The sequence below is a fragment of the Pelodiscus sinensis genome, chromosome 3 (assembly GCF_049634645.1).
Source record: "Pelodiscus sinensis isolate JC-2024 chromosome 3, ASM4963464v1, whole genome shotgun sequence".
In the NCBI taxonomy this organism is placed as follows: domain Eukaryota; kingdom Metazoa; phylum Chordata; order Testudines; family Trionychidae; genus Pelodiscus; species Pelodiscus sinensis.
In genome coordinates this window covers 6,915,694-6,938,012 of record NC_134713.1, presented here as the reverse complement: position 1 = coordinate 6,938,012, position 22,319 = coordinate 6,915,694, and the positions used below count along the sequence as shown (strand labels likewise).

The following is a 22,319-nucleotide window of genomic DNA, read 5'->3' as shown; positions in this document are numbered from 1 at the left end:
CAGCTAAACCCGGAGCATGTGGGCAAGACTCACCAGCCAGACACCCAGAAAATGCAGAGCTGCAGTGGGAGTAGCTCACGGACCCAGTGCAAGATGGGACCAAGCAGTCCTGGCTCACATCAGTCCGGGACCACTGAACCTCTGTGTTTCAAATGTAATCAGAGCCAGACGGCTCTTACTATATTTAAAATGTAGAGTCGCAGCGTCCCAGACCGGCACGAGCTGGGACTGCTTGGTCCCAGCTCGCACCGGGTCCAGCAGCCCCCGTTCACGGAAGCCCCCCCCCCCCAACCACTGCTGCTTCTGATAGAGCAGCAGTGGTGAGGAGGCGGCACCACGGAGATGGTGCTGGGGGGAACCAGCTTATAAGCCAGCTCCCCCCAGCACTGGCTCCTGTTCCTGCCCCCCTCCCACCCGCTGCCTCTGATACAGAGGCAGCAAGGCAGGTGAGAAGTGAGTAGTCGAGTACGCAACCCGACTACTTGCTTACATCCCTAGTGCGTATGGCTTTCGATGTGCATCTCGGTGTAGCTTTGCAAGGGGAGGAGTGCGTGGAGGGGCTTATGGGAGTGTGTGAATGGCTAGAAAGAGACGTGTGTGTGAATGGGAAGGGTGTATCAATCAGAATGTTTTGCACCACTGATGTCACTACAAGAAGCAAACCCCGCAACGGCTGTAACCCGCCTCCCCCGTAGCCCGCAGAGACAAACAGAACCGGTTTTGTCTCCGTTTTCACGAGCCCTTGGACTTCAAGGTCCAGCAGAGCCTGTCCTCACACAGCGTAGCCAGCCGGAGCAAGAGCAACACTGCAAGCAAGCCTAGTCTACGGGAGACGCCTAGAGATTCAAACAACCGTGAGCCTCCAGGGCCTTGGATGCCTGCCCTCAAAGAAAACCCCTGACCTTGCGTCTAGCACGCCGGGAGCTTTCACAGACACAAAGGGCCATGTGAGAAGAAGGGGGGGGCGGGCACAAGGGATCCTGTGGTCACCCCCCACCCCCAAACACAGCTCTGTAGAGTCCCCGACTCACACACCACAGAAAAGCAAAGGCACAATCAAACTTTGTACATCATTTATCTCAACCAGAACAAACAGCTGCATGGGACTTACTGGCCACGGCCAAACCGTACAATTTTGAATTCAACCACAAACCAAATAGAAAGATTTTTGTTGTTGCTTTGTTGGTTTTTTGTTTTTTTTTTTCTCCACACAGAATCTTACAGAGAAGCAAAGACCAGAAATACCGTCGTCGGGGCCGGTTTGTGGTTTTCAACGTCAGAACCAAGGCGACAATTCTCAGGATCAAAATCCCCATTCGGCGCAGTCCATGCTCTGGGATCGGTGCATTCCAGCTGCAGATGAGGAGGGCTGGGAGCGGATTGGTTCCAGAGATGCACACAGATCACACACGGTCATTAAATAAACTCTTCTATACAATATACAAAAAAAATAAACAGTCTCTTCGTGGCCCAGTGGAACATTTCCAGAGCCCTGGGCATCTCATCTAACGCCCGGGTCTCTGCCAGCAACGTCCAAACACCCTAGTTTCCCAATGCCTGCAAATGTAACAAGGCAAAAAATGTCTCCCAAAGCTGCCTGCACCTGTGAAATTCGGCAGGCTCCTGGCAGCTCAGAGGGCGCTTTGGAAGCAGAATTGATATGAAAGCTCCCTGGCAGGACTGGGACCTAGCAGGTGGGTGAGTGTTTCTGCTTGTCTATCCCCACCCTACCCCCATGCTGCACACCCCTCCAGTGTCCTGTGTGTATAGAATCAGCCCCAGCAGCATGTTCTATGGGACACAGGAAGACAGCGAGTTCCCCACAAGCATGCCCTGTAAAGGGGAGGAGCCAGACCAGCCTCCGCCCTGTTTTCAGAAGACGGACACAACAATATATAAGACATGAGCGATTGCGGGGAGGGAGGGCGGAACATCGAGGCTGGAAGAGATATTGAAAGCCGGGCCTTCCGGAGCCGATTCCTCTCCCGCTGCCACCAGCAGTTTGTCTTTCTCACTCCAGAGAGAGCTTCACCAGGTTGGCTTGGATCTTTGCCTGATCCACAGCATCCAGCAGGTTCTTGGCATCCACCGCCAGGGTGTGGGAGGCCGTCAGCATCTGGCGCTTGCACTCCTCGCTCAGCGAGGTGACGGCGTTCTGCTGCGCCATGCGCATCTTGTTGATTAGCTCGCCCAGGTCCTTGTTCAACAGTTTCTGGGTGCCCTCGATCTGCCAACACAAAACACATCCGCGGCAGGAAGCATCAGAGGCAGCGGCGGAGGAAGTAAATATTTATCTGGCATGATAAATGCAGAAGTGAGGGCCTGCAAATGTACCCCAAAACCTTATCTTTCCAGGCTTTGGTAAAAACCTTCCCCCCAAAATCTTAACAACCTAGATTTTGGGGATAAAACTCCGCTGCCACCACCCAAGTAGTGATAAAGAAACCAGGCAGAGATTACTTGGGAAATCTCACCCCTAAAGTATAAACCAGGACACAAAAATTAACCAATACCAGGTTAAAAAAAAAAGAAAAGAGAAAGAACTTTGATTATCACCACAATGTTCCTGTTGCAAGCATAATGACTAGATGGAAGTCACAAGTAATACTCATAGGGAAACTCCATCATGGGCCTAGAACTTAGTTACAACGGAAAGCAAAAAGCATTTTTAAATGCACAGACATCAGATCCCATATCCCAAACCATAAAACAATAAAACCTAACGGATTTCTCTAAACTTTACCCAACTTACAGAAGAGTGAAGAGTCTATTCTGGGAGGGAGACATTCTGTCTGTCCCCCTCAGTAGATGGAGAGAAACTGCTTAGGACAAAGGAGAGAAAAACCAAAATTTTCTTTGTCCCAGTTTGAAATTCCTACCTACATTCCTATTGGCCGAATCTTCCTGACTTAGGTAAGGTTAACCCCTCAGTTCCCAGGCTGCTGGCTAACCCTGTGATCATGACAAGGACATTCCCCAAGCTGGAGGCCCTCTAGTGGCTAGACCGCATGGGGGATAACAGCCTAACACAGCTGCCAGCGAATGGAGTGACTCAGCTAAGTTTGCACTCCCTCCCAGTGTGTCAGCAGTTCCTTCCAAGGCAGCTCTATCCAGGCCAGGATTTAGGGTGTTACGAGAGGCAGCACAGCCTGCTCAACTCAGTCTGAGAGTAAGAGATGACCACGGGGTCTCTCCATGTCCGGCAGCCTCAGTTAAGAATCACCTTTACAATCATTACACCTGACCCCTGCCTCTTTTCCACTATGCCTTGCCAGGGGAAGATCATGGGGAATAGACCAGCAAAACGGAGGTTCTCCCTGTTGAAGCTGCATCCTTGGATTTATCATCTGACCATGATGCCAGACTGAATTCTAATGCCGTCTCCACCAAGCGGGCCTTGGCAATTCACTCCCTTTGGACAGTGAAATCCGCAAAAGGGGGCCCGATTCATGGCTGGCTAATGAGCTACACTGATCAGTGTGGCCAACTTTCCCGATGCTCCTCGAGTCTTGCAACGCTTGGTGATTTTCTGAAAGCCCCAGCTCCTCGAGTCATGCGACAGGACGGGCCTCTCCGTGTTCCTCGACAAAAAATACCCAGTTTCCAGATTTTTCTGGAGCCAAGGGGCCTCCGTAAGTCTCAGAGAGCAGAAGTAACAGACAAAGAAACTCCTTTGTATTGTCATTGATCACGTGACTTGGGGGCTGGAAAGGGGGGAGGGGGCGCAAGTCGTGATTTTGGAACATTTGAAGCTGGCTACTGCATTGCAAGAGGGGAGGGATAGCTCAGTGGTTTGAGCATTAGCCTGGTAAACCCACGGTTGTGAGTTCAATCCTTACGGAGGCCATTTAGGGAGATGGTGCAAAAATTTGTCAGGGATGATACTTGGTCCTACTGTGAAGGCAGGGGACTGGACTCCAAACTTTCCAAGGGCCCTTCCAGTTCTAGGAGATAGGCAATCTCCATTAACTTATAATTTAAGGGAAGTTTGAGCTAAAAACCTGCCTCCATTCATGTGGGATGGGCTCCAGCTGGCACTTATGAACAGTAGCTCAAGGAATTCTCTGACTGACAGCCTATAGCCCCTGCAAGGACTCCGGGGTGTCCCTGGGGGTGGTCTCTTTAAGGAAAAGAGCCAGGCCTGTGCTATCACCTCTAGCAGGGGGACAGTTAGGGAAGTTGCACTTCCCCTGTGACTTCAGCTGCTCCCCCCGAAGCACGCTGTGCACGGCGTCTGCCCTTGTGCTTTGTGAGCTCCGAAAGTCCTAATGGGATCTACTCCCAAGACATACGGGCAGGGAGCTGGGGAAAGACCATGTGCATTTCATTGGGATGGTCCATTACTCCAAAAGTGGGGGGTGTCCCACACGATGCCCCCCCCCCACCCCATAGCATCATGATGTGCAAGAGCCCTACCTCAGTGCGTGATGCTGCAGGCAGAACCGGCAGGATCTCGTCCACGCTGCCGATCAGCTTCCGAAGGGACAGGCCCACGTTCTGTGAGGGGGGAGGAAAAGCAGCGTGAAAGGCGTCTCTGGCTTCTGCACAAGGCTTCGGTCACAAGGCTTCGGTCTCAGTAATGACCTGGGCCTGTCTTGGCTCGGGAGGGCCACTGCAGAGAGATGCACTCTGGGAAATGCTCCCCGCCATTGGTTCAGGACCACCAGTGGGGAGAGGTGCATCTTGAGAACCGTGGCAAGAGCAGAGAAAGGTCTAACGTGATCAGACGGCTGACGCGGAAACCAGACGAATTCAGACTGGCAGTGAGGTGTCAATTTGGACTAGTGAGAGTAATTAAAGGCTGGAGCAGTTTACCAAGGGCTGTGGGAGATTCTCGGTCACTAGCCATTTTAAAATCAAGTCTGGCTGTTTTCCCAAGATACTGGCTCTAGGGCAGTGGTCCCCAACCGTTAGAGGCTGCCGGGCGCCTGGGGGTGGGGCCACTCACACGCCAGGCGCCTAGGGGGTGGGGCCGCTCACGCGCCGGGCCCACGGGGGCGGGGCCACGTGTCCAGGATCACCCCTAGGGCCAGGGCTGGGGCCACCCGAGCGCCTTGCCGGTGCCGCCACCCGAGCTGCGCGCCTGGGGCCGGCGCCGCTCGAGCGCCGCACGCCCGAGTGCCTGCATGTGCCCCAGGGCTGGGGCCTCCCGAGCGCCACGCACCCGGCGCCGGTACGTGTCGCGTGCCTGGGGCCAGCGCCTCCCGTGTGCCGCGCACCAGGGGTCGGGCCGGCCCAGGTTGTCGGCGGGCGCGCACAAATGCCCCGGCGGGCACCATGGCGCCCGTGGGCACCGCGTTGGGGACCACTGCTCTAGGGATATTGTTGGGTAGGTCTCTGGCCTGTGCTAGACAGAAGGTCAGATGGGGGGGGAAGCCTTTTTTTGCATCGGGGGCCTCTGATACTCAGAACAAAAATCAGTCAGGGGCCGCACACAAGTGAGAAGCGAAGCAAAAAAGAAAAAAAAAAAAACCCTCACTAACGTGGTCCCTGACCGAGGAGGGACAATCCCCACATTCCCCTCTCACGCCAGAGCCTATGGAGGCCCAGGCTAGTAGATGTGTGTGTTCCAGTCCTGCGGTGGGCGGCAGGCGGGCTGGAGCCCCAGTGCAGACTCCCCAGTGGTGAAGGGGGAGCCCTGAGCCTTAGGGGCCGGATCCAGGCAAGCCGGGGGCCACATCTGGCCCACGGGCCTGAGGTTCCCCGCCCCTGGTCGATAGACACAATGGTCCCTTCTGGCCTTAGGCTGTATGGGCGGTCTTAGCTCATGCCCGCCTTCCCAGCCTACCTCTCTTCCACACCCTGCGCCCTTTACCTTCACCACAATGATGTACCCCTCTGGGGGCAGCTGGCTGATCTCGTTCTTGAGCTGCAGCACCGCCTTGACCAGCTCCATGACGTTCCCATACACCGTGTCGTCCGTCCGGTCCAGGTTGGCAGTGGGGGTCGGCTGGATTGGCTGTCCAGAGGGCAGGAGAGGACACATCAGGGATGTAAAACCCCATTTCACTGGTTAAACGGCTACATATATTGGCTACGTCTAGACTGGCATGATTTTCCGGAAATGCTTTTAACGGAAAAGTTTTCTGTTAAAGAGCGTCTAGATTGGCACGGACGCTTTTCCGCAAAAGCATTTTTTGCGGAAAAGCGCCCGTACGAATCTAGACGCGGTTTTGTGCAAAAAAGCCCCGATCGTCATTTTCGCCATCGGAGCTCTTTTGCGCAAAACAGCTTTTTCTGTGCTGTCTACACTGGCCCTCTTGCCCAAACCGATCAGCCAACTAGCCGTGAGCATCAGCATGGTACATGCAGACCCCCCCATGTCTGGGTGGAGTGTCAACCCTCCCATTGCCAAAGCCAGGCATGGGAGCATGGCGCCAGCCCTCTAATCGCTGCTCTGCGCTCCAGGCTAGGGTGCATGCCCAGAGGCCACTCCGCTCTCCTCCTGCCAGCTCTGGGTAGCTTGGGCCTTGTTTCCAAGGGGAGGAGAAGGGGCGTGTGCAGACCGGGAGGGAGGGAGCACAGCCTGGTGCATTCTCACCACATACCTGCGCTCCTAGTCTGGGCGGCTTCTGGGGCGGGCCTGTAAATTCAGCTGAACCGTCCATAAAAGGAAAGAAAAGAAAAGAAGGATTGTTGTTCGGATTGTTAATTCTATTGCCGTCGCCCGTGGAGACACCAATCAGGCCTCGCCATGCCATGTCCCGCGGGCACCCACGGGGCCTTGTCTACACTTCGAGCGGCCCGGTGTTAATTTCCAGCTCCAGGAGACATGCCCATGATAGCACCGATCTAGTGTGCTAAAACCAGAGTGTAGCCACGGGGCCGAAAACAGCATTCTGAATGGCTATGTCACCCTCCGAAGAGCTCACAGTCTCAGATATCAGGCACTGTTGTCTACATAGGTTCAACTCCCAACACTGGTTTTGCCGTCTATGTGTTAACCAGTGGAACTCCCTGGCTCAGGGTATTATTTAGTCAAATAACTTCGAAAGCTCCCCCCATCTCAAATAAAGGATTAAACAATGTGACTGAACAAGAACTGCATATGCAGCTGGAACGGCAGCTACCAGAAACCCCACCCTTAGGCAGGAGGAGGATGGGGCAGTCTGGAGTGGATACTCACTGTAGTCGGTCTCCTTCTCCGGGAGCAGCTGCAAAGAGAAACATCCACAATAAACCTGAAGAGCTGAAACAAGGGCGGGCATAAGCTGGAGTCCCCTCTGCTGCCTGGCACTAAGGGACAACGACAATCTCTATGGCTGAGAACCATGGAGGTTCTGCGCCAAGACCGGCTCAAGCTGGAAACGTTGCCCCTCGAGTCCCCCTGTGAACAAAGTCGGAGAGGGGTTGGGATGACTCGGAAGGGGGGCTGTTTGGAAGCTCAGACTCCACTTCTCAAGCTCTGCCATAGGTCAGCGGCGTTGGGTTCGGACCCAGTCCTCCAGGCTGTAGAAGCACCAGTTTGCCCCCTGTTGGGTGGGAAGAGCCAGTCCCGTGGAAACATGGTCTGCACTTTTGTCTACACTGAACTGTGGCTCGGCTAGTGGGGGGTTTACTGTAACTTGCTGGAGGAACGTGCCTAACAGGGAAAGGCCTACGAGCAAGGTATGTCTAGCTAGGCGGAGCAATGACTGGAGAACTTGGGTGGGGGGGTGTGTGGACGGCTGTCGAACAGCATGGCAAATATGTAAACACCAAGAAGGGGGAGACCTGATTTGGATGGGGTGGGACTATTGTCCTGTCCACCTGTCAAGGATTATCTAGCTAGCACTTAATCCTGCCATGAGGCCGTGGGAGACGGACTCAATGACCTGTCAATGTCCCTTCCAGTCCTACGCGTCTATGAGTCTATGGGAAACTGAGGCACGGAAGGCTAAGTGGCTTCTCAAAGATAACAAAGGAAGTCTGTGGTGGAGCAGGGAAACAAATAAAGTCCTATCCGGTCATGGGCTAGTGCCCTAAGCACTGGAACAAAGAGATATCCTATCTAGCCCAATGCATGGGACAGCCAAGTCCCATTCATACTTGTTGGCTACATCTACACTGGCACTCTTTTCCGGAAATGCTTAAAACGGAACAGTTTTCCGTTATAAGTATTTCCGGAAAAAACGCGTCTACATTGGCAGGATGCTTTTCCGGAAAAGCACTTTTTCCAGAAAAGCGTTTGTGGCCAATGTAGACGCGCTTTTCCGCAAAAAAGGCCCGATCGTCATTTTCGCGATCGGGGCTTTTTTGCGGCAAAGACTACTGTGCTGTCTACACTGGCCCTATTCTGGAACAGTTTTTCCGGAAAAGGACTTTTGCCCGAACATCATTGCTTTTCCGGAAAAGCAAGTGGCCAGTGTAGACAGCTGGCAAGTTATTCCGGAAAAGTGGCTGCTTTTCTGGAATAAGTGGCCAGTGTAGACACAGCCGTTCTGTGTCTGAAAGCAGTTTTCAGCCCAGGTTCTTAGTGTGTGTTACAAACACAGATCAAAAAGATATGTTCATAGCCTAGCCAGACAGGTCACAAGTGAGAGATGGTTCAGTTCCTATCAGAATTAGCTTTGTGTTACTCACTGGAGGAGAATTGTTGTTCAGATAGACCATGGGGTCCTGCAATGGAGAAGAATAACAAATATAAATAGTGCAAAATCAGTGAAGAAATTATCTTTCTGTGTTACAGCTACTGTACTGTTACACCCCAAGTGGCCCCTGAAGAACTTGCAGGCTGTTATCATTGTGCTGCACATCTACTTCATGGATACACTCAGATCTTCCCAGGCCCCTCAGCTATTACCAATATAGGGCATATGACACATAGCAAACCAGTTCCAGCACGGCCCAGCAGAGGGCAGATGTATACATTAGTAGAGCTGTTTTGATATGAAACTTGGTTAAAATATCATGGAAAATTTCGTGGAAACGTTTTTGAACCCTGGCGTACGGAAGGAACTATGAATTTTGGAAATGCTTGAATACTGTTTTAATCAGCTGTAGTAGTACATTGTAAAAGTACATACAAAGTGGGTTTTGCTCATGAAAGCTCATGGTAATATATATATATATATATAATTTGTTAGTCTCTAAGGTGCCACAGGACTATTCAATGTTTTTATTAGTACAGGCTCTTTATGACTAAATGGGTTTTTGTTTTGTTTTTTTGCAAGAACAAACAAACCATTAGCAGGAAAGAATTGACTTCAACAAATTTCCTGTTTTAAAAAATTATTGAGAAAAACGTTTCAACATTTCCAAAGCAATTTTTTTTTGTTTTACATTGACTGTTTCTGCATAGTTCATTTATAGTAAAAAAAAAAAAGTATTTAATTAAAAACGGATGAAACTGATGTTTTGATGGACCACAGCGGAATTTTCCCCCTGGATTTTTGGTTTACAAGCATTGTTAAGCTTTAAAATTTTTGTCCCAGTTTAGGAGAAGAAGTTTCAAAATCTTGAACATATTCCCAGGACAGTAAAACCATTTCCTGATCAGCACTACACATTAGCCATTTATATTGAATACTCCATAGCAAACCAAGTTTCATAGCGGAGGAAACCAAAACTAATTCTGTTTTTATCATGGGATATTTCATGTTGACAGACTTAGGGTACCGTCTACACTGCGATGCTATTTCAGGATACTGGAGTATCCCGAAATAGCTATCCCGTGTCTTCACAGCAAGCCCATTATTTCGGGCTCACTATTCTAATGTCCCTGTAAACTTCATTCTACGAGGAGTAAGGGACATTTTGGAATAGCGCTTTGTTTCTAAATTTGGCGCTGTATAGACAGCACCAAATGACAAAATAAGCTATTTCGAAATAGCATTGAAATAAGATATGCAATTTGTGTAGCTCAAAATGTGTATCTTATTTCGAGTTAACGGTGCAGTGTAGACACACCCTTAGACTGTATCTACTTTTAAAATGCCCTACTACAGATGATTTAAACACTATTCAAGCATTTCCAAAATTCATAGTTCCTTCCATACTCTAAAACTTTTCCATTACATTTTCCATGATATTTTAACCAAGTTTCATACCAGAACAATTACAGACATTTTTCATCTCCTCTAAACCAGGTTTTCTTTACTGAAAAGTGGATTTTCCCCACACAGAACATTTCTGTAACAATTTTGGTACAAATTATTATTAAAAAATGCACTGTGGAAAAGAACTGACAATTTCCAGTGCTGACAACCTTTCATGAGCAGTTTTGTGTTCTGAAAAAAGACTGTTTTTCGATCAAACAAAAAAATGGTGCCTGAAAAATTCAGCCACCTACAGATACGTGATGGCAACTTTACAAAATGGCCAGTATTCTCTGGCAAAAATCCCAAACTCCAGGTTAGCTGTGTTATAAGATGTAGTATATTAGACCATTAGTTTATCTAAAAACATATTTAACCCTAAAAATCTGTCTAAGGTCCTTGTTACTGTAGCCTCAGAACATTTCAGTCTTGAATGTATTTATCCTTCCAGCACCCCAGGAAATAGGGCAGTCCTGGTATTGCCATTGGACAGATGGGAAACTGAGGCAGGGAGGAACTAAGTGGAAGTGTACTGCAAACCAGGGAGCGGTGCCTAGGTCTCTGGAGTCCCAGCCCACAGCCCTGACAACTGGACCGCTCTACCAGACCAATATGCTAGTCTGATGTTGGCCATAGCTGGGCTAGAATCGAATTTTCCATATTGCTGGAAATTTCACAATTTTGAAAACTCTTCTGTTCTGACACAGAACGAAAACAAACACACAGAGATATTTCCCAAGGAATGAAATTCTGAACAAAAAACCCACCCTGTTTGGGGGTCAATCCAAAGGTTTTATTTGGAATTGTAAAATACTAAAAATGTTTTAGTATATAAAACATTTTAAGCACTAAAAGGAAAAGTCAGTTCAGAAAAGTGAAACCTTCCCTTCCAAGACTGGGCCAGGGAAGGTTTCGACCTCAGAGGGACACTCCGATCCAAGGTTATCTCTGAAATGAAACCGTCAAACTGGCCACATTCCTGGGAAACGTTTTGCTTTTGACAAAGTGGCATTTTCCAAGGGACAAAGGGGTCATTGCAAAATGTCTAGACAGCTCAACCCGCTGTACCCACTCACCAGGGACTTCTCTTCTTGCCTCAGCCACTGATAATCCTCCACCATCTGCTTCTGCTGCTTCTCAAGCATTTGCCGCATCTTGGCCCGCTCCATCTCCCACAGTTTCTGTGCCTCCTCCCTGCTGGCAGGCCGGAGGAAGTCCTCCTCCTGGGAGACAGAGCGTGGGCTGTGAATGAGGGAGTCCCAGCTCCGGGACGGCCCACCTACCTGCATGAGCCACGCAGGGGCGAGAGGACACGCCTCAGAACCCACGGCATAATGTCCATAGTGACACCAGTGTGACTCCACAGGTACTCCAGATTGACCTCAGTGGAGGTTACTCCGGATCTACCACACTGTAAACGAGACCAGAGTCTGACAACACCACGCAATGGCAACTTTACGAAATGGCCAGCATCATTTCAGTGTCCACTGTTAGGGTGTGTCTAGACTACATGCCTCCTTCGATGGAGGCATATAAATTAGACAGATCGGCAAAGGGAAATGAAGCTGCGATTTAAATAATCGCGGCTTCATTTAAATTTACATGACTGCCGCGCTGAGCCGACAAACAGCTGATCAGCTGTTTGTCAGCTCAGCGCGCTAGTCTGGACGCTCCGCGCCAACCTGAAAGCCTTTTATCGACCTCCCCGTTATGCCTCGTAGGATGAGGTTTACCGGGGATGTCGATAAAAGGCTTTCATTTCGACAGGGGAGCGTCCAGACTAGCGTGCTGAGCCGACAAACAGCTGATCAGCTGTTTGTCGGCTCAGCACGGCAGCCATGTAAATTTAAATGAAGCTGCGATTATTTAAATCGCGGCTTCATTTCCCTTTGCCAAACAAACAAATCTACATGGCTCCGTCGACGGAGCCATGTAGTTTAGACGTACCCTTAGTGACTAGTGTCTCCGCTACTAAATTCTAACAGCCCTGCTGGACGCTTGAAGTATTTCTTTTCACGGCTGTTCCTTCACTCTATACATAGACACAGGTAAATTATATTTGTTGTGGTGGTTTACTGAGCGAGAGAGCTGGTTATTATGGTGGGTTACTGACTACACTACAGAGTTTTTCTGAAAAAACTTCACTTACGTCCACATCACAATCGTGTTCTTTCGAAAAAAAATCGAAAGAACAGAAGAGTTTTTCCGACATTGGTAAACCTCTTTCTACAAGGAAGAAGCCTTTTTCTGAAGAGCTCTTTTGGAAAGAGGTGTGTGTGGATGGGGAAATGGGAGTGCTTTCGAAAGAAGAGGACAGAGGAAAAAGCACAGGTGCCCTGTTGGCCACTCCGTCCATAGTCATCACAGCTGAAATGCGAGAGAGCACCCATTCCGTGTGGACGCTCTCTTTCAAAAAAGCAGATCGCTTTTTCAATGTGCTTTGGCAGTGTGGACACTCTTTCGGAAGACGTTTTTTCGGAGGATCTCTTCCGGAAAAGCTCCTTCCGAGTGAAGCCTGCAGTTTAGACGTAGCCTGAGCAAGAGAGCTGTCTGCCCACATGGGGTTGCTGTAGAGGGTTACGGAGTTGCCCGCATGGGCCCATTAGAGTGGAGTTGCTTCCGAGCACTGAGTACACACTCTAGTAGGTTGTTGTATTGATTTGCACTGTGGTTGCTCACAAAGGCACCATCTGTGCTAGGCTCTGGACATACACACGCAGTGGCAGACCCAGTCCCTAACACAAGAAGAACACACGAAAGGCCACACTGGTCCAGGCCAACGGTCTGTCTAGCCCTGGTGTCCCATTTTCTGACCGCAGCCAGGTGCTTCAGAGGGAATGAACAGAACAGGGCAGTTATCAAGGGATCTGTCCCCGTCATCCACTCCCAGCTTCCGGAAGTCAGAGGTTTAGGGACACCCAGAGCAGGGGTGCTCCCGGGCTCAGTACCACGGGTTCGGTTGCCTAGGCCAGCCGGGAATTATTTTTGCATAAGCAGCGGACACGGCAGCACAGCAAAGAGCGAGGTCACACAAGGCAGCGCCCCCTCCCCAGATGCCTGTGGCGGAGGGCAGAGCACCCCCTGCTGGCTCACACTGCACCTCACCCCCCCAGCGCTGAGCTTAACACTCCCTTGGGATCCAGCCAGGAGACAAGCAAGCCGGCCCGCCTTACCCTCATGCTGTGGCGCTTGAAGACGTTGTGCCGATTGAGCGGCGGGGTGTGCAGGGAGTTGACTGGCGACTGGTACTCTATGGGGCTCGTGAGCGTCGGGGAGCTGGCACACAGACCCTCGGGCACCTGTTTGGGGGAGCAAGAGGCACCAGGCACAGACACAGACATGGACCATTAGCAGCAACAGACAGAAGGAGCGGAGAGAGCAAGTACACAGAGCAGGGAGCGCTTCACAGAGGGACCTTCGCACTGGGGCAGATGTGCAGGGAGGGTGACGGCTGGTGGCCCTTCAACAGAGATTTGCTTCTTCTCCCCTGCCTCATCCCACACTGCAGCACAAGGGCAGGGCTGGCCTAGTGGTCTGAGCAGAGATTCGGACACCAGGAACACCGGGCCTTTCCTCTCCTGCTTGCCCAGGGTGGGGCAGGTCAGCCAGGCTCCAGGCATCCAAGATACTGAGACTCCCAACATGTGTGGCCAGGCCTGAGCATTGTGACGTAACTTTCCAGGGCCCTGAACATCCACAGGTTCCCACACTGGGTGCTTGTCACTCTTGGACAACCAGGGCCTCTGAGGCCTGGAGTTGGGCCCCAGAAAAACAGGCCATCCATATTTGAAAATGTGGGCTAAGCCTCTTCCTGCCTCAGTTTACCCCTTTGTACCAGAGGAATATTTCCTCCCTCCCAGGACAATAATGCTTTGTCTTTCTCTTGCTTCTTCTTCCCTAGGATTTCAGAGGCCTTTACAGACATTAGCCAGTTAATTCTCCCAACCTCACCCCCTGTAAGGTAGGTCAGGATCATCTTCCCCATTCCACAGATGGGGAAACTGAGGCAAAGGGCAGTAAAGTAACTTCACCCAGGTCACACAGCATGTCTGTGGCAGAGCCAGGAAGAGAGCATCGTGCTCCCGTGCCCAAATGCTGCGCTGGAACCACAAGACTCCACTACCCATATCTATCAGGCCTGATCCTGATCTCAGTTACAGCGGCATAAGCGAGAGGCCATTCCACTGAAATCAGCTGAGTGCTGCTGGTGTAAACCCAGGGTGGGATCAGAATTGGGCCCCGTGGCGCTCTGTTTGTGCTGGGCTGGCACACGTTGCACTTCACTGCTGGGAGAGGTGTGCGGGCAGGCGGACCAAGCGCAGAGAGCCGACTTCCGGGCCCCGTTCAGCGGGCGTGCAGGGCGCAGAGCAGAATTCCAGTGGCCAAACCTCTCCAGCGGGCAGCAACAAAGCGAGACAGGTGGAAACTTTTTTCTCTCCTAACCCCCAGGGAAAAATCCGTGTGTGTCAGGATCCCACCCCCAGGGGGAAAGTCTCTCTTTGCGCCTCAGTGCACACACATACACTCACTTAGAGCAGCATGCCCTCCCTCCACCCCGACCTGTGCAGGACCAAACCCCAAGCGGCGCTGGGCACTTGTTCCGTCGTCGGGAGGAAGCCGGGGGGCGCTCTGCAGCGATAAGATTCGGCTCAGAGTAAGCGGCACACAGCAGTCCCCCTGCCGCAATGCAAAGGTCTCATCCCACCCCGCTCTGGTGTGTGCGCCAGGGAGTTCCGCTAGCCACTATCCTGTGGCTTTCAGGCTAGGAAGTTACAGCCAGGAGATCTTACCTGGAACTGCAGCTTGGGAGCCAGTAAGTTGGTCTGAGGAGGTGGCTTATATTTCGGCCTGCTGGGCTGTGGGAAGACAAGGACATGGAAAAGCACAGAGGGGCGCGGTCAGTGGTGTTGGGGGCATTCGGACCCCGGCAGCAAGATAAGCCAGAGATGTCAGCCCACTGTTAGGAATGTAGCGAGAAGCAGGCCACCAAAAACCAAGCTGGACCAGCCCATCCCTGTAGCCTTGTGTCTCCCAAGGCAGCCAGGTGGATGGATACCAGCTCTAGGAGGGGAGCGCATTGCATTTTCCTGTGTCAGGACATGTGGATCCAGCATAACATAGCGTGTTCCATGTGACTGCACGTGAGGTCTGTCATGAGACGGCCCTCTGGACCATGCAGGTATAACCTCACCAGTTGGCACTGCTCTTGCCTCTAAGGGAGGCAAACCCATGCATCTTGCTACATTTGACCCAACAAATCTCGTTGTTACTAACCTCACCCTCTGAGCAAACGGGCTTATTGTTTTCCTGAATGCACAAGTGCACCGGTCTCTGCACAGGCCAAGAAAACACACGCCCTGCCCCAAAGAGCTTGCCGTCTAGGGGAGACGGGAAACTCAAAAGAAGGTGGACAGCAGGGATGGACCAGAAGGCCAGGGTGGATTCTCCATCAGGGACGATTTTTAAATCCAGGCTGGACGGGTTTCTGAAAGATCCGCTCTAGGAATTCTTTTGGGGAGATTCTATGGCCGATGCGGATGATCACCGTGGTCCCTTCTGGCCTGGGGTCTAAGACACACCAGGTCCCCATGAATGCCCTGAGTTATTAAAGGAAATGGAACCTTGCCTGCCAGGTCTGAAAGCCCAACCATGGGCCTCTTCAGCTCCATTAGGCAACAGCTGTAGTAGGCTATTATCTCTTAAGCAAGCCAACGGCTAGAAGAGACCACATCCTCCTATTCTGAGTGAGGTGGGTTCTCTGGGGAAGGAGGTGGGCTCCACAGCCCGGGCAGGAGCCAGAAGCTTGTTATAGACGCAGCTCGGATCCCTGCTTACCTTGGGCGGGGGCTCCTGGAAAGACGTTGGCTCCATGATTTTCGGAGGCCGGTGGCGATTGTTCCTCTCCTGCTCCTTGGCGATTGCCTTCTCCGTCAGATAAATGTCACTACAGGCGGTAGCCAAGGGAAAGGGAAGAATTGAGCGCGGAAGCTCCCTCCACTACAGGGGATATGCCAAGCAGCCAGTCAGCCAGCAGCGGGCGGAGCTGCTTATGCCCATCGCCCTGACAAGCTACAGGGCCAGTGGAAACCAGTGACTGTGTGGGGAGACAGGCAGAGGTGGGAAGAACGGTTGTGAGCAGACAGCTCCCCCCTTCCTGGCTGGCTGACTTGGAGTCTGCCGAAGCAGCGCAAACCCACACGCTTGTAAGCCTCGCTGGCAGACAGCTGGGGAGACGGTCTATGTCCTTTTGTCAGCCGAGTGCGAGGGGCTCGTGCTGCAAGGCCCAGCAGCAGGGCACTCTCCCCAGAGCTGGCTCACACCACTAGCACCAAAGAGCGATTCTGCCTCTCGGTCCATTCCCCAGAACTTACATGCTGGCGGGGAAACCCAGGTTCAAGTCCCTGACCGTAGTAACACCAGGGGTGCCCCCGGATTTCCCGACTCAAGAAAGGCAGGTTTCAGTCCAAGTTGCAGTCGGGGAGGTCTAGGTTGGATATTAGGAAAAACTATTTCCCTAGGAGGGTGGTGAAGCTCTGGGATGGGTTACTTAGGGAGGGGGTGGAATCTCCATCCCTAGAGGTTTGTCTTGGCTTGACAAAGCCCTGGCTGGGTTGATTTAGTTGGGATTGGTCCTGTTTTGGGCAGGGGGCTGGACTTGATGACTTCCTGAGGTCTCTTCCAGCCCTAGGATTCTATAATTCCAGGTCTGTGCCAAGGTTCTGATTTTAAGAACATAAGAACGGCCAGACTGGGTCAGACTAAAGGCCCATCTAGCCCAGTATCCTGGCTTCTGACAGTGGCCAATGCCTGATGCCCCAGAGGGAGTAAACAGAACAGGGAATCATGTGACAAAGAGGCTAGGGGCACCATTCCTACCCATCCTGGCTAACAGCCATTGATGGATGCCACTTCCATGAATTTATCTAGTTCTTTTTTGAACCCTGTTAATAGTCTTGGCCTTTACAACATCCTCTGGCAAGGAGTTCCACAGGTTGACAGTGCGCTGCGTGAAGAAACACTTCCTTTTGTTTGCTTTAAAACGTCCTTTTCTTGGTTTTGTCCCAACAAAGAACGAAAAAACATCAGACACCCGAAGGCAGTCGTGAAATGGGGCTGTCGTCCTCAGCTCAGCCCCAGAGCTGCATCCCACAGTGTCTCCACCCCTCCCCCCCAATCTCCTTCCCTCAAGGACGCCCCACCCTGGCCCACCTTTTCCTTCCTACCTTTGCTCCTTCCTCTCTCCCCCACGCCTCCTGCCCACGGCTGGACAGCCGATCAATGCCAGGTGGGAGGTGCTGTGGGGGTGGGGGAGGAGCTAATCGGTGGGGCCCACTGGTAAGTGCTGAGCTAGGAGCTGGCACCTGTGGCCTGGGTTCAGGGTGACTGAACTCCGCAGGTAGAACCAGAGCCCTGGGGCACCACAGGGCTCTGGCTGCCGGGTACCAGGGCCTGCAGGGGCAGCAACATGCAGCCACTGGCAACAAGACCTCCCCAGCTACCTGAGTTACTAGTCTCACAGCCCCCCCTCCCCCGATGCCTTGGGCTGCCCCAGGATCTTAGCACCGACCTCCTCCCTCCCCTGCTGCCTACCTCAAACTGCAGACCAGCTCCTTGAACTTGGGCCGGTCGTTGGGGTCGTAGTCCCAGCAGCGTGTCATGAGGGTGTAGAGGATGGGAGGGCAGAGGTCGGGTTTGGGCAGTCGATCGCCCTTCTCCAGCACCCCGATGACGTCCTTGTTCTCCAGCCAGAAGAAGGGTTGCTTGCCGTAGCTCAGGATCTCCCACATGCACACAGCTGGGCAGGCAGGGAATATGAAGTACACCCCTTAGGGATGGCAGGTGGGGCCAGGGCAGGGGGATGGGAAGCACTCACACAGGCGGGACGGGCCAGCATGGGCAGAAGCAAGGCAGATGCCCCCCGTGCTGTGCCGACAGCCCAGTGATTAGCCAAAGCTCTTCTCTGCCACCGCGACCATGTGTGACCTTGGGCAAGTCACTTAGCCTCGCTGTGCCTCTAGTTCCCATCTGACCTTGGGGTACTCGCCCTGCCCTCCTCATCGAGGGGGTGGGAAGAGAAACACACTGAAGATGGGGAGATGCTGGGATACTACAGTAACAGGAGCCAGGCAAGTACCGTTGACAGACACAGCCAGCTTCCCGAGGGGTGAACCTGTCCAGCCTCCGCAGCCCAATTAGTCTTTGTGGTGACAACTCCCGGCTAGTAACTGTCCTGAGCCCCCCCAAACTCCTATTAGCTAGTAGCCATGCTGCACACTGAGGTGCCAGCAGGGCGGGGGTTTGCAGGAGCAGCCGGGGTGCCATTAGTTCTCCAGGTTCCTGCTGCCTCCCCGGCTCTGAGGAGGAAGCCCCACGGACAGACTCTCTCATGTGCCGAATCTGCACTGATCTCTGGCAGCTCCCTCCCCCACCACAGGGACTTCCCTGGGCCCTACCCAGCTCCCCCTACACGCTCCGCAGGCCTAGCGTCAGCGTAACGGCACAGCTCTGGATTTACTTCCGGGGAACCGAGAGCAGAATTTGGCCAGACACCAGCTGGAGAGCCACATCCTGCCCCCGACCTCCCGCAGCCCCACTCACCAAACATCCACACGTCGCTGGCCGACGTGAAGCGGCGGAAGTTGATCGATTCGGGCGACATCCACTTGATGGGGAGACGAGTCACAGAAGCTTGGGGAGGAGGAAAGACGGTCACACATCTGCAGCACCCCCTGCTCTGGGCTTCTCCTCACCCCCAGCTCTGCCGATGTCCGGCAAACCCAACGCACAGCCCCCCCACCCGGTCCTGGGCTCCTTCCGCTGTCTTGCTCCTGGGGGTCCCACTGCTGGAGCCCCTCAGTCTGACTCAAAGCCCACCCCTGGGTCCCCGCCACAGGAACACAGCCCTGCACTCCTCACCCACAGTCCCGGCACTCGAGTCCCCCACCAGCAAACGCCTGGCTATGCCAGAACCCACCCCACCGCCTTACTCTGAAGGCGCCCTTTATCCCACCTCTTGCTGTGGAGGAGGCGGGGGGGAGACCCAGGATTAGAACCTCCTACCCTGCCCTCCGCAAGCGAACGCCCTAGAGACTGCGACTATTGCCATCTCTTGACCCGACGCGGCTCATTGTGCACAGCCGCTTTCTGATCTAGAGCAATGCCTCCCCTCCCCCGGGGCTCCTGCAGACTTACCTTTGTAATACTCGTCATCCTCGATGTACCGGGAGAGCCCAAAGTCCCCCAGCTTCACACAGTCGGAAGAAGCCACCAGGATATTCCTCACGGCGATGTCTCTGTGAGGCAGAGGGAGAGAGAGTCAGTCCCGTGAGGGCGTGTGGCTCCGCGGCTCTGGAGGGCTGAGCTCCGGGACCCACTCCCCCAATGTCTTGCCCGTAAGTGTGTAGCCCGGATTTCCCACAGGGAGGATTCTGATCTGCTAGCACTTTGCTGCAGCCGCGTGGCACAGCTCCTACCTCTGATTGGACAGGCCTGGAAAACGGTTTGGGGGTTTCTAGTTCTTCAAACATTTCTTAAAATAAAACTGTTGTGAAATCTAAACAAGTCGCTTCGATTCACCAAATCCAAACCCTTTTTGGAAAAAGCAGAGACTGAATCTGGGTTTTTTTCGGGGGGAGAGGAGGGTCATTTTCCCCTGCGACCGAAACAATTCATCCACGACGTACAGCGTCAATTTGCTTATGTTCCGGTCACTGCAAAGCCGCATGTTTCAGTCCCCCCCCCAAAAAAAGTTCGGATGAAAAATTGTGCCCAGTCCAGCGGTGAGGGCCTGCATGTGCTTGCACGTGCCACCAGTTCTGCAGCTCTCTGCCAACACGCTGGTTAACGCCTGCCGCCTTGGCAAAGCCCGTTCGTCACCCTTCCCCTACTTTACCTGTGCACGCAGCTGATGGCCTCCAGATACGCCAGGGCTTTGCCGATCTGCAGCGCGTACAGGATGAGGGTCGGCACCTTGAGGGAGTTCTTGTTCTGCTCGAGGTATTGGCCTAGCTGCACAGGGGCAAGAGAGCTGTGGTTAGGGGCAAACTCGGCAGCAGGGGAAGGGGACGACCCAGGCAGGGCATGCCAAAGACACCTGAGAGGGGGCAGGGGAGCAACCACATGGGAAAGAGGGAGTCGAAGGCAGCTGTGACCTGCACAGATCATAGAAGCTGGAGAGGGGGAACTAATGGGATGATCCGCTGGGAGTCCTGATACCTTTCAGCCTCGTCCATATAACTGTCAGACCCATCCACTCCACAGCAGAGGAATTATTATCCTTGTTTCACGGGCAGGGAAACTGAGGCACAGAGCAGTGACATGACTTGCCCCCAAGGTCATTGGCAGCACCAAGCCCGGAACCAGAGCTCCCCAGAACCCAGTTTCCTTCTCTAACCACTAGGCAACACCCCCTCTGGCCAGGGCAAGTGGGTGACGGGTATTTGTTACAGCAGCAAGATTTCCATGTCAAACACGGTCTTCTCCTGCCTGCCCCATCCTCTCCCCTCCTTCCCCCCCAAAGCAAGACCACCACTGGGGAGGAAACGCTGCCTGATGCACGTCACCAGCAGCCCTGCTCCCCACTCCTAGCCCCCCCCCCAGGCCGTCGTGTCCGCCCCTCACCTCCCCGTAGGGGTACAGCTCCATGACGATCCAGGTCGGCTCCTCCTCTGTGATGCCGATGAGCTTCACGATGTGGGGGTGGTCCAGCTTCTTCATCAGCACTGCGGGCGGGCGAGCGACAGGGGGGAGGGCTCAGGCACCGAGGCCGCACGGCCCGGGGGGGCGGGTCGACGTGGGGCCCGCCCGCAATAGGAAGGTGAGCCTCCCCCACCGGAGAGCAAGCAGCAGCTGTGGCGGAGCATTGGGGCAGGCCAGAGACCAACGCTCCCCCATTACTGCCTGGAAATGCCGCTCCAGCGGCCCCTTGTTCCCTCTCCATCCTCCTCCTCATCAGACTCCCCTCACCCCGAGCTGCTCCCCCCCTCCGTTGCCTTGACACCCCATGGGCCTGCCGGGGTCCCCGCCATGCGCCATGCAGGATACAGCCAGAGGCGCCCATGGGTGCTGGGGGCTGGCTGTTGCCATGGCTACGGGGCCCTCCGTACCAGCTTCGCTCATGAACTTCTCCTTGTTCTCGGGGGTGCAGTCCTTCTTGCAGGTCTTCACGGCCACGCTGGTCCGCTCCCCCTTCTGCAAGGAGAAGGGGCTTTCACTCTCGGCCTTTATCATGAGGTGACATCCAAGGGGGTGGGGGAATTAGCGTGGCCCGGGGCTAACCAGGAAGGTCCGTGAGAGGCAGCCGAGGGGGGTTATGAGAGCTCAGTGCCACCCAAAGGGGGAGGGTACCTTTCCTGGGCCAAGAAGAACCAGGGTGAAAAGGAAACAGGGTTGCAGGGGATATCCACATACCTGTGCGGGAAAAGGCCTGGGGTAGGGGGAATCAGGCCTGGGGGGGGGGCTGGAAAGAGGCCAAAAGCTGAGTGGGACAAGGGGGCTGGGTGAAGAGGACCTGAATCAGTGGCCTCAGATGCCCAGTGGCTATGGGCTGGTGCCAGCCAGGGGGGAGAGATCATTGGACTAAGGAGGTAATAGACTGAAAAGGGGCTGGATCTTAGTAGGGCCCCGCCTCCCACAGTGGTGTGCCCTCACAGCCACCAGGGGGCGCTGTGGGACTGGTACGTTGCTGCAGCTTTGTCTGTGGAGGGATCAGCATCTGCCCTGCTGCGCCCACCCCGCTAGACCCGCGGTGAGGATCGGGGGCTGCAGGGGGCTGGGGACCTGCCCGGGAGCTCACCTGGTTGGTGTAAATGCCCTCGTACACCTCCCCGAAGAAACCTTCCCCCAGGATCCTGCCCAGAGTCACGTCCTCTCGGGAGATCCCGTACTGCTGGGCTGGAGGGACAGAGAAACCCGAGCAACAGGATTTCACAGCGGCCGCCCGCGAGTCCCCAGGTGTCTGTGCCTGGAGAGCCCCCAGTGGCCGACGGCTCCACCGGGCCAGGACAGCCCCTGCAAGGCCGGCAGCTCTGCCAGGCGTGCACAGCCAGAGACCGCCAGAGACCCTGTTCCCGCCCTGGGGGCTCTCAGGGGATGGGGCACCTCCCAGGGGGCTGTCCCCGATACAGACGCAGCCCTCGCTCATCTCCTGCGGGACAAGCAGGGTCTCCAGAACTAAGCCAACGTCCCCTCAGGGAGTCTGTTCCGTGGAGGAAGGTGCAAGGTGACGACAGTAGCTGAGTTTGCGGGGGGGCAACCAGGAGGAGTGGCTGGTGAACCCCTAGCTCCTCCCCCTCGTTCGGGAGC

The 22,319-nt window shown here is 53.9% G+C and overlaps 1 protein-coding gene across 11 annotated transcripts in view; it reads right to left on the bottom strand.

Moving 5' to 3' along the window:
• Positions 1-1,058: 1,058 nt before the first annotated feature.
• Positions 1,059-22,319, bottom strand: part of PTK2B (protein tyrosine kinase 2 beta) — a 145,467-nt gene continuing 124,206 nt past the window's right edge. For 8 of the 11 annotated variants that reach the window (XM_075923314.1, XM_075923318.1, XM_075923315.1 and 5 more), the window contains 17 exons: positions 21,811-21,908; positions 21,122-21,206; positions 20,637-20,737; positions 19,909-20,024; positions 19,209-19,309; positions 18,615-18,704; positions 17,607-17,811; positions 15,852-15,960; positions 14,807-14,872; positions 13,190-13,315; positions 11,093-11,239; positions 8,563-8,598; positions 7,127-7,154; positions 6,549-6,604; positions 5,816-5,959; positions 4,417-4,497; positions 1,059-2,227 (listed from right to left, as the gene is read on the bottom strand). In XM_075923314.1, the coding sequence (XP_075779429.1) occupies positions 2,012-2,227; positions 4,417-4,497; positions 5,816-5,959; positions 6,549-6,604; positions 7,127-7,154; positions 8,563-8,598; positions 11,093-11,239; positions 13,190-13,315; positions 14,807-14,872; positions 15,852-15,960; positions 17,607-17,811; positions 18,615-18,704; positions 19,209-19,309; positions 19,909-20,024; positions 20,637-20,737; positions 21,122-21,206; positions 21,811-21,908 (1,805 nt within the window). In that variant the 3' untranslated portion in view covers positions 1,059-2,011. The remainder of the gene's footprint in view (positions 2,228-4,416; positions 4,498-5,815; positions 5,960-6,548; positions 6,605-7,126; positions 7,155-8,562; positions 8,599-11,092; positions 11,240-13,189; positions 13,316-14,806; positions 14,873-15,851; positions 15,961-17,606; positions 17,812-18,614; positions 18,705-19,208; positions 19,310-19,908; positions 20,025-20,636; positions 20,738-21,121; positions 21,207-21,810; positions 21,909-22,319) is intronic. The other 3 variants (XM_075923320.1, XM_075923321.1, XM_075923322.1) reach the window with 3 other exon arrangements.